This window comes from Mobula birostris, chromosome 14, assembly GCF_030028105.1.
Source record: "Mobula birostris isolate sMobBir1 chromosome 14, sMobBir1.hap1, whole genome shotgun sequence".
NCBI classification, from domain to species: domain Eukaryota; kingdom Metazoa; phylum Chordata; class Chondrichthyes; order Myliobatiformes; family Myliobatidae; genus Mobula; species Mobula birostris.
Genome location: NC_092383.1, coordinates 79,103,336 through 79,121,677, shown reverse-complemented (window position 1 = coordinate 79,121,677; position 18,342 = coordinate 79,103,336). Strand labels below are relative to the sequence as shown.

Below are 18,342 nucleotides of genomic sequence, written 5' to 3'. Positions count from 1 at the left end.
AATGTTCTGGCAAACGACAAACATGTACCAGTCTTAGCTTAACATTGTCTCCCATAGCATCAACATCTTTTTTTCTCACTGTGTTATAGATGTACAAATATTCTTTGTGTGACTGAGTGACTTTTAGCTAGGGAGGGGAGAAACAGGACGAGAACGTAGTAGAGCTTCTATTGGGACAAGAGGTGGGTTGAATGGGGGCGGGGGTTTTTATGGGGGTTCAACTGGGGACTGATTCTGCATAACTAAATAATTAGAAACTAAAATGCTTGCCAAGTCAGAGGGAGAAAATAATAGAGGGAAAAGCTAAGGAAGTGATCAATAGGTCAGTGCTGAGAGTAGGTTACTGTAATGTGACACCAAACACTTACAGTGTACAGATTCGACGGAACATACACAAGACAACCTCTCAGTTCCACAGCAGCCGTCCCTCCTATTTTGTCTTACCCAGCCTCGCTGGCAGACAGTACAGTACAGACTGCACTCTCTTCCTAATGGACACGTGGAGCATATTAAATTCTTTCGGGCGCTGATTTTTAACAGTTTTTTTAAAAAAAACTTCCTTTCCCTCACTGTTAACCGTCAGCCTCCTACCGTAAAGGGGAATATGGACAACAGTCTACATCGTTTGAAGCAAGAATTGGTAAGGTGGATTACTGTCTTTAAAAGAGTTTTGTTTTTGTTTTGTAACGTGGATGGTTGCTGTGAAGTTATTCATCGTGTGCAGTGGCGAGAATAAAATGAGTGCCTATTTATAATCAAACATTGACTCCCCGTCTCCTTCAGTTAATTACTTTCGGGATAATAGATTGTGAGGAGAGGTGTTAAAACCATTCCATCTGTCCCCGGATTAAACTGCAAATGAACATGAATTCTAATGCGGCTCTGCAAGCGTAAGTCATTTTCAGAATTATTGAGTTAAAATGGAAATCAATGCACTTAGCTCGTTAACACTTGTCCTTTTTGAGAGAAGGCGTGATTTCTATCATGTATAAACTAACACTATAGGATTCCGTGTTAATTTTGTTGTGTGCGTTGTGCTTTATTAGTTTGAAGGGTGGGATTTACGGTAAACTCCCCACCCCTCTACTAAAGCAAGACTCCCCCCCCCCCAGCTGTGCCCCCCTCTCCCTCCACGTCTGCCCACTCTCGCCGGTGTCCACATTTACAAGGTCAAAGGAGGTGACGTGTCGGCAGCTAAAAGACCATCCAAAAAGCAGGAGCTGAATGTTAGGGACCCAAGCGACAATAATTAACCTTTCTGAGTGGGGAGATGTGGAAGGGCCGGGGCGCGGGGTGGCTGCAGTTGAATTCTAAGCGAACCTCTTTGCAAATTTGGGAGACTGGACATTGATCAAACTCCTCGGAACAGCTTCAAGCGAGAAATCCAATTTCCTCTCTGTTGTCCGGGATTCCGCGTACTCACCAACGGGCTCCTTTGAAAAAAAACATGGTATTCTTCAAAAAAAAAGATGCAGTCCCATTTAAAACAGATTCTAATTTTCACTTTCCGTGGCTCACTTTCAACGGAATGTGCACTGGCAACGAGAGTGTGTGAACATTTCAATATTCCGACACCTCCCCCCACCACCCCGTCTTTGCTCTGTTTGCATTGTCTTTTGTGATTATTACTACGTTCAAATCACACTTACATAGGCACGCATAGAAACTCATCCCGACTCAATTTTTTAAAGAAGATTCATTTCTAATCCTCCCAATATTGATCCCGTTTTAATTTGACAGTGCGGAGAAATTTCAGCTGTTTAGACAATGTAGAAAACTTTCAAACTTTCTCACTGAAACCTATCGAAATTTGAAAAGCTTAGAGTGGATGTGGAGAGTATGTTTCTAATAGTGGGTGGAGTCTAGGACCAGAAGGCACGGCTTCAGAATAGAGGGGCATCCATTTAGAACAGAGATGAGGAGAAATTTCTTCAACAAGAGGGTGGGGAAACTGTGGAATTCATTGCCACGGATGTCTGTGGAGGCTAAGTCATTGGGCTGTGGAGGCCTCTCAAAGCGGAGATTAATAGGTTCTTGATTAGTAAGGGCGTCAGTTTACGGGGAGAAGGCGGGAGATTGGGGTTGAGAGGGATAATATGATGAAATGAAAGAACAGACTCGATGGGCCGAATAGTCAAATTCTGCTCCTATGACTTACGGTCTTGTGGTCTAAATAAAGTGTTCGGTCAATGTATCCCAGGATTTATAGTGCAAGGTTCAATACGTTGGGTTGTTATTCCTTGGAGCGTAGGAGAATGAGGGAAGATTTGATGGAGGTATTGGATGATGGGGTGGAGATACGTCCCTACCAAAGGAAGTAATAAGGCCTGTAGCTCACCCCTGGGCAAGGTGTAGCACCTGCTTACGCCCTCACCTCCCCCCCCCCACCGTGATCAGGGTCACGTGAAGCCATGGGGGCAGGTGGTGAATTGTCGTGGTCCTGGTTATGCGACCATTGGCGCCTGACAGACAATCTCTGAAGAGCAGCGGTCACCCGCCTTATAAAGACACTGCCTAGAAGAAAGCAATGGCAAACCACTTCGGTAGGAAAAAAATGCCAAGAACAATCATGGCCGTGGAGATAACATGACCACGACAACGTACAGAACGAATGATACAAGATTATGAGGGGTAAAGTGCACGCAGTCTTCTTCCACTGAAGTTGGGTGAGACTAGAAGTCATGGGCTAAGAGCGAAAGGTGGAATGTTTAAAGGGAACCCGAGGGGGGAAATTCTTCCTTCACAGAGTGTTGATAGTGTGGATTGAGTTGCCGGAAGAAGTGGTGGATGCTGGTTCGATTTCAGCATTTAAGAGAATTTGGATAGGTCCATGGATGGGAGAGGTAAGGAAGGCTATGGATCGGGTGCAGGTCGATGAGACTAGATAGATTAATATTTCGGTACGGACTAGATGGGCCGAAGAACTTGTTTCTGTGCTGTAGTACTCTATGACTATGGCACATCAGCAGCTCCCTCAAGTTTAACGTGGAGGCACAGTCTTTTACGGGGAATTCAATAAACAAAACAAAAATATATAGTTTATTTGAGATGGAGGCGAGCGAGTCTCTGTGGAATATGAACGTTGGATAATGCTTTGTTAGTAGACATGTTAAGTTCCTTCTTAAAAAGCGATCACGCCTTGAGGTGCTGAATAGCTGGATTAACCAAGCGACACCCATCCAACACATGGCCCTCCCTTTGATGGGCTTGTCTTTGTGGCCGGGCTCCTTGTCAATCAACATTCTCTTATTAATAAAACACGGTTCTTTTGAAAGGGTCTTTGCTCGTCCCACTGAGTAGCGGGTCTGTGCCTGTGCGGGGAAAGGTAGTGTATTAAACTGGACACCCTATATTCAATTAAATAAGGGGCAGGGTAATGAAAGAGTGCGGCTTTGTTCTGGGGCTGTTTAAGCCTGTTCAATAGACAGAATGAGTCTATGTGCAAGATAATACCGTTCCCAGTGCTGTGCGTTGTATGTAAGAATGTATTAGTGACAGTCAAATGGAGGGCAAGTGCTGTAATACGTTATATATAGACGGGCATGTGTTTCAGCGAGAGGGTCATTTGAAATATTCCCCCTTTGGGGGAAGGGTCTCGACAGTACTTTTTTATATAGCTCTCAATTGGGGGGGGGGGGAGGGTGCATTTGTATTTCTAACGATGGAGGGGTTGTACCGAAATGCTTTGTTTACAGGTCCGGAGGGCAGATTACACCCATCAACTCCGAATTACGTTTCAAAGCAATTTATTGAAACGAGTTTGGTGACACTCATACTGTAGGGAACTCGCGTGAGGTCTGCTGCTGTGGTCAAAACAGAACACGAGCCCACTTCTCCCTCACACAAAAAAAATCCTAAAAGTGCGATCTCTCTATTCGTTTCCTTTTGCTTTTGGGAAATTGCGCCTGGCCGGGGAACAGTTTTGCCCTGCATTGCAAATGGTAAGCACACAATGTTTGAGAGAGCCTTGCGTAGGTTGAACAGAAAATGAGCACGTTCTTCCTGTAAGCGCGTGAGAAGGGGAAATAAACTGGGAGTTAGGGCGTAAGGAAGTGGATTCCTCTTACGGTTCATGAGTTAATGGGGATGATGATATTGATGATATTGATGCTCTTGGTGTGTCTGATGATATAACAGTGCGGTGCTAATGGTGTGAATGTGCTTTGACAGCAGTCCATGAAGGAGGCCGGAGATGGGCTCCAGGATCAGATGAATTGTATGATGGGCGCTCTTCAGGAACTGAAAATTCTCCAAGTGCAGACAGCTCTGGAACAGCTGGAGATTTCGGGACTGCGGAGCCAACCGCCATCCATCATCCCCCGCCAGCCACGGCCGAGGAATGGGAGAGAGGACGCCAAGATCAGGCAGTGCCTGCAGGGCACCAGGCTGGAGGAGAAACCTGGCAACCCCGGCGGCAGTGGTGCCGTCCCGCCAGCGAGCGACGTCTCCTTATCCAGGCCGGCCGATAAGCCTGTGAGCAGCTGGTCAGGGGGTTACCTGAAGGAGGCATCTCGTCGAGAGGTGCCGAGGTCGGCGACGTCCTCCGTGGCTTTAGACTGTTTGAGGGACGGACCGGCATCGCCCAGAGTTGACCTCGGTCAACAAGCGGTTCCATCAACAGAGAAACGCCGGCTTTCAGCGGCCAGCAAGACGGTCGGTGAGACAACCCAAGCCAGCGAGGGCTCCAACGATTGGACCTCATCTCTGCTCTCTCAGAGCAGGAACAGGCAGCCCCTCATTCTAGGGGACAATGTCTTCGCAGACTTGGTGGGCAACTGGTTGGACTTGCCCGAGCTGGAGAAGATATCGCAGGCCGCCCCTGTGGAGGGTAGGGGTCGACAAGACCACGTCCCCATTATCAGCAAGTCTCAGGAATTCCAGAAGAAGTTAACGCTCACGGCCAATATCTTCAAGAAGCTGCTGAGGAGCGTGCGGCCAGACAAGGGCAAACGAGCCCAGGCGATGGCCGCGAACCCATCGGAATCCATCACTAAGCGATCCAGCAAGGCGTCTAAGCAAAAGGTGACATTTTACTTTGCATTGCGAGGCAATGGCACGCCAGCCAGTCGGCCCCTGGACGGCGCTGGGAGTGGCACCATCATACCAGAGGAACACAATCACCGCGCCCACACTTGCACCAGGAAGCTGGTCCAGCCTGTGACGGGCAAACACTCTCAATTTGACTACAACACAGTGGTTTGGGTCTGAATCCAGTTCCTGGCGACACAAATGAACGAATTTGCACTTAATTTCTCTGCCACGTTTCACAGCTCCCTCTCCCAACTGTTTACAGTACATTTTTATCAAAATTTTTTTTGTTGTTTGAATGGTTGAGTGTCCAGATTGAATTGTATCAAGACTATTTAATAGGTCATTGGTGGATGAAATGTGTTCACACTTGATACTTTTTACGTTTGTTGGAAGATTTATACCTGAACTGTGATATCTCATCTGGTAACTCAGCCTTAAGGTTATGGAACCTTCCATCACATCATCCACAGGGACATCGGGTGCACTATCATGTAATAGGTCCTTTAGAACATAGAACATAGAGTAGTACAGCACATTACAGGCCCTTCGGCCCACATTGTTGTGCCGACCCTCAAACCCTGCCTCCCATTTAACCCCCCACCTTAAATTCCTCCACATACCTGTCTAGTAGTCTCTTAAATTTCACTAGTGTATCTGCCTCCACCACTGACTCAGGCATTGTATTCCACGCACCAACTACTCTCCGAGTAAAAAACTTTCCTCTAATATCCCCCTTGAACTTACCACCCCTAACCTTAAAGACATGTCCCTTTGTATTGAGCAGTGGTGCCTTGCGGAAGAGGCGCTGGCTGTCCACTCTATCTATTCCTCTTAATATCTTGTATACCTCTATCATGTCTCCTCTCATCCTCCTTCTCTCCAAAGAGTAAAGCCCTAGCTCCCTTAATCTCTGATCATAATCCATACTCTCTAAACCAGGCAGCATCCTAGTAAATTTCCTCTGTACCCTTTCCAATGCTTCCACATCCTTCCTATAGTGAGGCGACCAGAACTGGACACAGTACTCCAATTGTGGCCTAACCAGAGTTTTATAGAGCTGCCTTATTACCTCACAACTCTTAAATTCTATCCCTCGACTTATGAAGGCTAACACCCCATAAGCTTTCTTAACTACCCTATCGACCTGTGAGGCAACTTTCAGGGATCTGTGAACATGTACCCCCAGATCCCTCTGCTCCTCCACGTTACCAAGTATCCTGCCATTTACTTTGTACTCTACCTTGGAGTTTGTCCTTCCAAAGTGTACCACCTCACACTTCTCCAGGTTGAACTCCATCTGCCACTTCTCAGCCCACCTCTGCAACCTTTATGTCCTTCTGAGTCAGATACTATTCACCAGTTAGCAGCAGACAGGTGCACAGGCTAATTGGGCTCACAGAGACCCAAGGGCTTATGAGTGTCCCATGTTTTGATCCATTCCATCTGATGAGAGGCCCTGAGCTTGCAGCATTGGGTTGAACTTGAGTCCTCCCTTAGTCGCCCATCTCAGGGTTGCTGAATCCAGAGCAGAAATGGGACCACAAAATCTCTATGGTGCCAATGAGGGAATAACCCAGTAACACATGGGATTTTCGACCGCCACACTTTGTCTGCAACAAAGCTTTCATGGAACATTACAGCACAGTTCAGGCCCTTCGGCCCATGATATTGTGACAACCTTTTATCCTACTGTAAGATCAATCTAACCCTTCCCTCCTACATAGTGCTCCATTTTTCTATCATCCATGTGCCTATCTAAGAGTTTCTTAAATATTCCTAATGTATCTGCCTCTATCAGCACCCCTGGTAGAGCGTACCAAGAACCCACCACTCTCTGTGTAAAGAACTTACCTCTGACTTTCCTCTAATCACCTTAAAATTATGCCCCCTTCCATCAGCCATTTCCACCCTGGGAAAAGTCTCGGGCTATTCCCTTGATCTATGTCTCTTATCGTCTCATATACCTCTATCAAGTCACCTCTCTTCCTCCTTCGGTAGAAAGAAAAAAGCCCTAGCTCGCTCAGCCTATCTTTATAAGATATGCTCTTTAGTGGAGGCAACATCCTGGTAAATTTCTGCTCTCTCTAAAGCTTCCATTTCCTCCCTATAATGAGGCAACCAGAACTGAACTTAAGTGTGTTCTGCTACACTACCTCGCAGTTCTCGAAGCGAGTCTCCTTACTAATGAATGTCAACACACCATACACCTTCTTAACAATCCTCTCAACCTGCGTGGTGACTTTGAGGCTCTCCTCTTGCTATTCCTGCCAATTCCCATTTGACGGCTTAGTCCTGTTTAACAAAACCAGTGGACACGTTCTCAATGTCACATGGTGGTGTGACTGCTTCATCCGACGAGTGTGAGTATTCTGTAGCCCGTGAACGAGTGAGATGAAGCATTAGATTTTGGCTTTTACTTAGAACTGATTTGACTGTTTATATCTGGATGTAGTGTGTAATGTGAGGTGTTATGCCAAGTAATATCTTGGCTTTTGGTTGAGTGTGTTCTCCATGGGGACACAGAGCTAGATGATCTAATAAATGTTGATTGTGCCCCCATGTTTAAACAAGGCTGATTGATCTTTTCAGTGCTATTGAGAATCAGTTACAGAGGGTAATATGCCTTGCCTATTCTTGTTCTTTTTTTTGGAGCTTATTCACTCTTGTTCCTTAAGGCTGTTATAGCTGGTGGGGCTGGGGGTACTGAAGATAAGCTCCTACTACCTATTAAATGTTCACAGTGGTGTGTGTCTCGCATAGCCTCTGACAACCAAGTCCATCTCCTGGCCTTCACGTATGGCTCAGCCACTAAGCCCAGTGGAACCATACTACGGAACGGAGAATGGGCAAAGGTGGGTTACTTGCATCTTAAAATCAGGCTCATCAGCTATAGTTGACAGCTCATCCAGGAGAAGGAAATCTCTGATCTGTCTTGCAGCTATACCAACTTTGGTAGTAAACCCCAAGGAAAAATCCAGAGCTAGAGTCCCTAAGGCAATCCCACATTGAGTTCAAAGCTGTCTGGCAATTCCTGTGGCACCTCTGATGCCAAACTGTAATGGTCTCTGCCGTTCCTTTGGATTCATCAGCTGCGTAAGGTCCCCCCCACCACTGCATGGGCAATAGCTCACTCTCCATCTCGTACTGCCATGGCTTACGTTACTGTATTGCGTTTCAATTTTGACAACTATGACACGACGCCCATGGTCAACCCTAACCTACAGAGGGCCATCAGTCAATGAATCCCTCTGGCCTCTGATTCAGTATTCTCTGACTATAAAAATGCATTTCTCATGTTGGAATGCCTCCATGGCCTTCTCAATCCCTTCCTCTGAAACCCCCTTCAACTTGCACTCCCCTAATTCTTACACACATTTAGTTTTACTTTATTTAGAGATACAGCAGGGTAATAGGCCCTTCCAGTCCAACAAGCCCACACCGCCCAATTTCACCCATGTGAGCAATTAACCTTCTAACCCATATTTCTTTGGAATGTGGGAGGAAACGGGAGAAGTTGGAGGAAACCCACGCAGTTGTGGGTAAAACATACAACTCCTTATAGAGAGCAGAGGGAAATGAACGTGTGCTGCTGGCACGGTAATAGTGTTACGCTAACTTCTAAACTACCGTGCCATCCCTACGCTACCAGGACACTTTCATCCAGATCTCCCCACTGACAGCCTCAACCCTAGCTTAAAGATTATCTGCAGCTTTTAAAAAATCAGCTTTATTTGTAACACGTGCATTTGTAATGGATACAGTTAAATGTGCCATTTTACGTCAATGACCAACACAGGATTTTGCAGCGCGCAACCTGCAAACGTCGCCATGCTTCGGGCACTAAAAAGCATGCCCACCACACACTAACGCTAACCCTAACCTGTACGCCTTTGGACTGTGGGAAGAAACTGGAGCACCCGGAGAGAACCCAGGTGGTCACAGGGAGAACGTACAAACTTACAGACAGCAGCAGGGATTGAAGCCCGAATTAGTTTCTCGAATTCCCTCCTAAACCATGTTGCCTCTCCCTCTTTACTAATTTGGCATTGTGTTCAGCACGGGGACTATGTGAGCCATAGGGCCTGTTTTGTGCTGTACTGTTCTATGTCCTATGTACAATGCTTCTTAAAAAATCTCCAGCCACTGCATTACTAACATATCCTAATGATTCCTCTGATGTTTTAGGCTGGAAATGCTCTTGAGACACTTTGAAGTGTTGAAGACATTAAGTAAATATAAGAGATAGTTATACTGGAAATCTGACAGTGCTCACTGATCCTTTTGTTCTGCTGGTTCTAACCCACTCGACACTGGAAATGACAGGAAATGAAAATCCACTCGTACTTCACTTAAAGCCTGTAAATAAATAATCCATATATCTCATTGAGCAAGAGATGAGTTTGATTCTGAAGTTATTTCTAGGATTATTGGTCACACAGGAGTCAGTGCAGTGGGAGATTTTTAGTATACCCACAAGCCAAATCTGTGCATGGTGGAAAGATTGAAAAACTCGTATTATTTTTGGAGCACAGTGGAGATATAACGTAGGTGCTGAGAACTGAAGGGTATTGAGAGATAGGAATAAACTGTTTTTGGAGAGGTTAATAATTATTTTTCTGCAAGGAATTAGTCACATACTTGGATAGGGTGATACGGTAGCCAAGCAGTTACTGCAATGCTTTAAATCACCAGATGTAAGAATAGGATTCTGGAATTCACTGAACACCTACGCTCTGGCCGCCAGAGAAAGCAGGATCTCCCAGTGGCTACACATTTTATTCCCACGTCCCATTCCCATTCTGATATGTCCATCCATGGCCTCCTCTACCGTCAAGATGAAGCCACACTCAGGCTGGAGGAACAACACCTTGTATTCCAACCTCCAACCTGATGGCATGAACATTGACTTCTCTAACTTCTGTTAATGCCCCACCTCCCCTTCGTACCCCATCCCTTATTTATTTATTTATATATTTATTTATTTATTCCCCTTTCTTTCTCTCTCTTTTTTCTCCCTCTGTCCCTCTCACTATATTTAACAACCATATAACCATATAACAATTACAGCACGGAAACAGGCCATCTTGGCCCTTCTAGTCCGTGCCGAACTCTTACTCTCACCTAGTTCCACCGACCTGCACTCAGCCCATAACCCTCCATTCCTTTCCTGTCCATATAGCCGTCCAATTTTACTTTAAATGACAACATCAAACCTGGCTCAAACACTTTTGCTGGAAGCTCGTTCCACACAGCTACCACTCTCTGAGTAAAGAAGCTCCCCCTCGTGTTACCCCTAAACTTTTGCCCTTTAACTCTCAACTCATGTCCTCTTGTTTGAATCTCCCCCACTCTCAACGGAAAAAGCCTATCCATGTCAACTCTATCTATCCCCCTCATAATTTTAAATACCTCTATCAAGTTCCCCCTCAACCTTCTATGCTCCAAAGAATAAAGACCTAAATCTTCCTCTGCCCTCCCCCTTTCTTTCTCCCTAGGCCTCTTGTCCCATGATCCTCTCCTTTCTCCAGCCTAGTATCCCTTTTGCCAATCAACTTTCCAGCTCTTAGCTCCATCCCTCCCCCTCCTGTCTTCTCCTATCATTTCGGATCTCCCCTTCCCCCTCCTACTTTCAAATCTCTTACTACCTCTTCTTGCAGTTAGTCCTGACGAAGGATCTTGGCCCGAAACGTCAACTGTACTTCTTCCGGTAGATGCTACCTGGCCTGCTGCATTCCACCAGCATTTTGTGTGAGATCATAATGAAATTAGTAGGGGCTTTTAGGAATACTCTGCCAGCTGGCATTGGCCGAAATACCTCTCTCTCCTTCATGAAGAAATAAATTGAGAAATATAAACATGGTTCAAAATAGGCCATTAAAACCTATTGTAGTTGTAAAACTCAGATCCTAGCAGTCTGTTTCTATGTTAGTCTCTGGGGCACAGCTGTTAACATAATTCAAGTTTCTGATGAGCCCAGTCTTTCACATACTCACCATCTGGTTCATCTCTTCACCACACTGTGAAAACTTGCAGCTAAGTCTGAACCTGTTCAGCAGAGAGTGGGAAGGCTGTGCCAAGGGGGGCCAATTCTGGACTAACACATTCCTGGAGAATTCTTTTAAGGTTCTTCCCATCCAGTCTACAGGTCCATTCAAGAGCCTTTCCCGTCTGCCACTGCTTGCATAAAGATGTAGGAGCAGGATTCCGAGAAGAGTCCAATACAATAAACCATAACACACATGCAAACATTATCTATTCAATGTTGATGGGCAAGTTATAAAGCAACTGCACATGATATACTTGACAGTAAGTGTATTGAATGGACTGGCTGGCGGACTCGAAGGTTTAGAGTTTATCAATCTGATCCTTTAGGTCCCAGCTGTTCACCTCATGGCTCACTTCCCAGTTTTAGTAACACTTGAGTTGGGAAACAAACCAGGTCCTTTCCTTGGAAACCTAATCTTGGAAGTAAGAATGCTACCAGCTGGCTGACATCGCTGCTTTGCTCCACATTTCACACAGTATCCATCCCACACCCAGCCCCATATTTATCCTGTACCTAACAGCAACAGGAACCAGACTATCTGTTCAGGATCACATTGCGGCCCTGGGAGCTTTCTGCGCACAAAATGGCAGCCTTAGTTCCTGCATTACAACAGTGACTACATCTAAAAAAAAATACTAGTTTGGCTGTGAAGCACTCTAGGGTATCTGAGTTGTCAAAGAAACTTTATAACTTAAAGTTTTCCTTTCTCACGTTCCAAGTAAATATGTAAAAAATCATGTTTATAAGGGTCTCCTTCACAATCCTAGAGACCTGCTGAAGGGGGCATGTGAGTGCACAAGCATTGACGAAGCATGAGACTGGCCCTTCAGCTGGAATTTATTTTACTTTATTTTTATTATTTGGAGATACAGCACGGTAACAGGCTCTTCTGGCCCATTGAACCCAAGCCCACTCAGTTCATGTGACCAATTAACCTAGCAACCGGCACATCTTTAGAATGAAACTGGAGCACCCGGAGGAAACCTATACGGACATGGGGATGGTGTACAAACTCCTTACAGACAGCAGTGGGAATTGGCCTTCATTATCCAATAAACTGATGACTCTAGAAGTCCCTGAGCTGATCCGATTGTGAACAAACACACAGACTTTTAAACTTTACAAAACCAACAGGCTGGAAGAAACTATCCGGACCATAAGCTTCTCCAAAATAGCTCTGTACCCAGTAGACCATGACAAAGCCTGATGCGGGGTCTCCTCCCATCATTCATGGGGGGTGCACAGTGTGGGAGGGGAATCGAAATGTAAGGCTATAACAAATTTGGAGATTGTTGTGAGGCAAGAGGCGGTAAAACTTGATTAAAATTAAATTGATATATTCTGGTATAAAAGCAGGGAGCACAAATAGCTCAATATCTGGTCTCAGTTCAGAACAAATGCATTCATCAATTCTGAGAATTCATAACTTCTCAATCTATTTATATTCCTTCGTTCCAATGACTAGATTATCCCTTCATGCACCCATGCTGAGGTTGGAAATTTCATCAACTTTGCCTCCAATTTCCACCCTACCCTTAAATTCACTTGGTCCATTTCTGGCATCTCTTTCCCTTTCTCAACCTTCCTGCCTCCATCACCAGAGACAAACTGTCGACCGATTTTATAAACCTACCGATTCCCACGCCTATCTTGACTATACCTCTTACCACTCTGTCTCCTGTAAAAATGCTATTCCCTTTTCTCAGTTCCTTTATCTGTTCCAAGGATGAGGCTTTCCTTTCCAGGACACCAGAGGTGCCTTCCTTCTTCAAAGGATGGGTTTTCCTTTCCTCCGCCATTGATGCTACCCTCACCCGCATCTCCTCCATTTCCCAGACATCTACACTCACCCCATCATGCATTAACAGGGATAGAGTTCTTCTTGTCCTCATCGACCACCCCATGAGCCTCCACATCCAACACGTCATTACCCGCAATTTCTGCCATCTTCAATGAGATGCTACTACAAAACACATCCTTACCTCCCTGCTCACCCCCCACTCTCTGATTTCCACATCCGTGCCTCCCCACTAATCTCCCTCTTGGCACGTAGCGCTGTAAGCAACAGAAATGCTACACTTGCCCATTCACCCTCCTCCTTTACTTCCAACCAGACACCCAGAAGTCCTTCCAGGTGAGGCAACACGTCACTTCACGAATCTGTTGGGGTCATCTACTGTTTCCGGTGCTTTCGATGCAGCCTCTTCTATATTAGTTAGACCTGACATAAATTGGGGACCGTTTTGTTGAGCACCACCTCACCATCAATCAAGAGCAAAATTTCCCAGTAGCCAACCATTTTAATTCCTATTCCCATTCCTGTTCGGACATGTCGGTCCATGGCCTCCTCTTTTGCCATGATGAGGCCACTCTCAGAGTGGGGGAGCAACACCTATACTCTGTCCAAATAGACTCCAACCTGATGGCATGAACATTGATTTCTCCTTCCACTAACCTTTTTTCTGTTTTTTTTCTCTCTCTCTTTACTTTCTCCCACCTTTTCCATTCCCCACTCCAGCCTCTTACCTCTTCCCTTCACCTGCCTATCACTTCCTCTGGTGTCCCTCCTTCTTCCCTTTCTCCCTTGGTCCATTCTCCTCTCCTATCAGATTCCTTTTTTCTCCAGCCCTTTACCTTTCCTACCCACCTGGTTTCTCTTAGGGCTTTCTTACTTGTCCTCCTTCCCCTCCCCCTACCACCTTTTTATTCTAGCACCTTCCTCTTTCCTTTCCGGTCCCGGTGAAGGGCCGTGGCCCGAAACGTCGACTGTTTATTCATTTCTGTAGATGCTGCCTGACCTGTTGGGTTGTGTCCATTGCTCTGGGTAATCCCTAATATAAAATAATGTGACATGATCAGGACTTGGCCCGTCCATTGCTTTAGGTCCTTTGTCCAAAAGCTAAGGACAGTTTAAAAGCCACGGTACTGTCGTTTGAACCTAGTGTAAGCAGACGTTTCTCTCTTCTGAAGGGTCCCTTGCTCTCGATGTAACATGATGTGTATTTATTAGTAAAAAATGTAACGTGAGCCTTTGTCATCTGTTCAGGGAGATCTCCTGAGTTTCTGCTTGAGTAACTGCGGGAGGTTAATATAATCAACTGTGCATTTGTTACAAAGGAGAGACAGAGCTCCTTAGATCGTGCAGCCTGATATTTCTGAGCTGCCAAAGCCCAGGCATTAACCACCCAATTAATATTACAGTGACACCATGGTAATTACTGGCTTTTAATGGAATGAGTGGCAGAATCAGAAGGGGGTTTCCCCAAAGGGCAGTAACCTGGGCAATGTGAAGGCAAGCAAGGGGACACAAAGGCTGCTGATTAAAATAATGCTATGTCAACCCTTATTAAAGCACTAACCTTTGAACTTGTATTTCTCAAAATTATTGAAGCAAAAGCATTCATGATGGTCTCAGCTCTTAGCGCTCGGATGCACCCACCCAAGTATATTCACAGGGCATAGTTTGGAATATCAGTCCTAATTACCTGTAGTGAAATTCTATTTTTTATTGTTTGGGATTCTGGAGATGTCACCAGTGATTTAACAATTACATGTTGCCATTACTGTGTCCCCCCCCCCCCACCCCGTGATAACTAGAAGCTGGTCGAGCTTGTGTTATTCCACTGCACTGTAAATCGTTTCTAATCTCCAATATCCTATTTTCAAATGTCAGCACAAAGATTGGGTTTAGTCAACTGCCATACCCAATGGGAAATCAAGAGGTCAATTCTGTCATAGACTGCTATTGATATTCTATAGTAGACATTGATCTGCCAGTGCTGTTTTAAGAATTTGGGCAGTCACTGACCCAGAGATGATTGTTTGATGTAGGTAGTAACAGAAGCATGTTACCATGCAATTTTCATCTTATGGTGTTTGCAGAGCTTCATACACAATCCCGTATCTTTGTACAATGTCATACCCTTCGTTTCAGTCTTGTCATACATTTAGTTACTGAGACCATTCTGGAAGCACTGCTGTTGCTTTGCAAGCAGCAGGCTTCCACAAGCAGCACTGTGAAGATTGCTGAATTTTTGTTAAAGAGAAATAGTTAAGAAGCAGAAACACTCAGCAGGCCAGGCAGCATCTACAGAGAGAGGGGCAGAGTTAACATTTCAAGTCAATGTGAAGTCGTCAGATTAACGACGAGCTCCTGAAGTATTCCTAATCACAAGAAAATCTGCAGGTGCTGGAAATCCAAAGCATTACACACTAAATTCTGGAGGAACTCAGTAGGTCAGACAGAACCTATGGAAATGATTAAGCAATCGACATTTTGGGCTGAAACCCTTCTTCAGGACTGAAAAAGGGAGCGGGCAGATGCCCCACCTTTCTTATTTTGGTGTCCTTTCCCTTCCTTTTCAGTCCTGAAGGAGGGTGTTGGCCCGAAACGTCACCTGTTTATTCATTTCCATAGATGTTGCCTGACCCGCTGAGAACCACCAGCACTTTGCAAGTCCTGAAACATTTAATCTGTTCTCACCCCACTGACGCTACGTGAACTGCTGAATGCTTCTAGCTTTTTCTTCCTTGTCTCAGATTTCCAATATATTTGTTGATGCTGGAAATCTGAGATAAAGAAGAAAAAGGACGAACGTTTCTGTGATATTGGTTATAGAACACATATTGGACAGTTCCCCTGTTCTGCTTCTCGGTAATTGTAATATGATCTTTAGCTCCATCAGTGAGAAAGTACAAGATTTAATCTCTTCAAAAGACAACACTCTGAAGCGTCCAGTTCACATATGGTATGGTCCTGGTGTTCTGTGCTTAAGTTTCTAGCGAGGGCCTTGAACAATAATCTGGTTCTGAAGGAAAAAGCACTAAAGATTAAAGATCTGTTAAAGATGAAAGATTAGCCATTTGTCACATGTACATCAAAAAATACCGTGCAATGTGTCATTTGTACTAGCAACCAAACCAGTGCAACGATGCGCTGGGGGAAAGCCTGCAAATGTTTCTAGCATCCACATAGTACACCACAACTTACTAACCCTAACCCGTATGTTTCTTTGGAACGTGAGTGGAAACCCAGAGGAAAGCCACATGGTCATGGGGAGAACGTACAAATTTCTTGCAGACAGCAGCGGGAATCTCTGATCGACGGCCTGTAGAGTGTTACGCTAACCACCATGCTACCATGACACCTCCCTACTACCATCACCATACCGTACATCGACGGTATTATCACTATCATTGATGGTCTCAGAAGGAGACTACCTTCATGTAGACCCATCTACGCCTGCTGGATACCTTTAATCAATAAAGCACTTTTAAAGCATAGTCAGTGTTAAGAGGCAGCCAACCTGTACAGACAAGATCCTATTGTCACAACCACCGTGGAGCACTGTTCCCTTTGAGCTGCGTGGGTGTGTGGCCGCGCAGTATCTGAAATGCTCCCGTGCACATAGCCTTTGTTGCCACGCAGCTGGAATAAATCCAGACGAGAAAAGTTTACGCAAAGTAAAATTTTTGTTTATTGTACTATATTTCTTTATACCCTTCAATTAATAAATAAGATCAAAACTATGTGATTTTTCAATTTTCATTCTAAATATTCATGGCATGCACATTATACGAAAAAAAACATTTAATGTGCCATGCAGTTTTCAGGCCATGTAAAAATTTCCTGCTCAGACCAATGGTTGGTCCATGCAGCTGTAAAAAAAAAATTATAGGTTCTGTTACACAGAGTCTGGGCACCCTTACAGGCGGACAGCTGCAAGGGGTTGGTAATCACAATTGCGAGAATGCACACTCCAGCCAATTAGGGTTTCTTTGTGGTTGTATTTAACTTCCTTCTTTTCATTTCAGTCTTGTCAAGTCCTGACTGAAGCACAACGACGAGAAGGCTCCCTGCTTAACTTAGTTCACATTCTGGGAACGAAGACTACAATTTAGATTGACACTGTAAAGAAGCGGTCTTAACTTAGAATTAGGTTACTGCTTCCGAGCCGCCGTGTCAGCGTCAGATTTTGTTCTTATTAATATTCAGAGAATTGTTCATTCTGCTTCAGTGTCTCTCCCTCTGCACTTGGCCCATCACTGCACATCATGTCACCCACGATAAAATAAATGGGATTTGGATATAAAAGGGGAAAATGTCGAGGCCTCATTCATAATCTTTCAAATATTTATAGAGTCAGAGCGGTGAGGGCTAAATACTGCAAAATATACACTCTTGTTCAAAAAAGGCTGGAGGAATAAATTCTCAAATGCAGTGCATTTATATATAGATAAGCTGGTGGAATGGGCAGATAACTGGGCGATGAACTTTAATATGGGACTTGTGGAGTGTTACATTTTAGTAGGAAGACAAGAAAATTGGCAACATAAGCTAGAAAGATAAAGAGCAGAGGTATGTAGACTGCGAAAATAATTTTTAAAAATATGAGATCCTGTGCTTTATAAGCATATAGCTTATAGTTTATAAGGGAATAGGAGGACGTAATGACTTCAGATTGAGTGTCTGAGGGACTTATTAAAGTGATTCCAGGCATAAGAGAGTTCAGTTATATGGACAAAATGGAGAAGCCAAGTTTGTTTCTCTTGGAACAAAGCAGGCTGCAAGGAATATTATAGAGATGTTTACAAGTAAGAAAGTCTTAGACACACTAAATAGAAAGAAACAGTTCTCTTAGACAAGGGGTTCAAGGAGGGATCAGAATCATATTTGCTATCACTAACACATTATGACAATTGTTGTTTGGTGGCAGCAGTACAGTGCAAAGACATACACATTATGATAAGTTATAGATTTTGATTTAGATTTAGGTTCCTTTCATATCAGAGAATGTATACGGTATACAACCTGCAATTCATACTCTTCACAGACACCCACTAACCAGGAGACCCCATAGAGTGAATGATAGAACATCGAAGCCCGAAAAATCCTCCTCCCCCCACCATTTGCAGCAGCAGCAGCAAAAGCTTCAATCCCCCTCCCCCACCGCTCATGTCAGCAAAAGCAACGACCCTCCACATCTCCCCCCACGTCCTCTCCCCACCATGCAAGCAACAGCAAAAGTCCTCAAAGAGACCTTGATCCAGAGTCCATTGAAACTATAGTCTATAACGCAGCAGGTCGGTATCTCAGGCATGCTCTCTCGCTCTACAGCGAGGGTGAAAGAGGTCGCTCCTGCAACAGCGAGAGCAGAGACCAGCAGCTCACTGCTCCGACATTACAATTTTTCATGTCACTTCTCCAAGCCCCCTGCCTCAAGGACTGGCTGTCACTCTCCATCAAAGAGAGAGAAAGAGCAAAC

At 44.8% G+C, this 18,342-nt stretch overlaps 1 protein-coding gene across 1 annotated transcript; it reads left to right on the top strand.

Annotated features, from left to right (window-relative positions):
• Positions 1–488: 488 nt before the first annotated feature.
• On the top strand, positions 489–7,580 carry inka2 (inka box actin regulator 2). The gene is made up of 2 exons (XM_072277789.1): positions 489–640; positions 4,171–7,580. Exons 1-2 carry the CDS (start codon positions 605–607, stop codon positions 5,206–5,208), a joined length of 1,074 nt encoding a protein of 357 aa, XP_072133890.1. The 5' UTR covers positions 489–604; the 3' UTR covers positions 5,209–7,580.
• Positions 7,581–18,342: the final 10,762 nt, after the last annotated feature.

What these genes read in the sequence shown, in the direction of transcription:
- inka2 (XM_072277789.1), top strand. Translation starts at nt 605, where the DNA reads ATGGACAACAGTCTACATCGTTTGAAGCAAGAATTG. An exon ending in ATCGTTTGAAGCAAGAATTG is followed by an intron (nt 641 to 4,170) that starts GTAAGGTGGATT and finishes GTGCTTTGACAG; the next exon opens with CAGTCCATGAAGGAGGCCGG.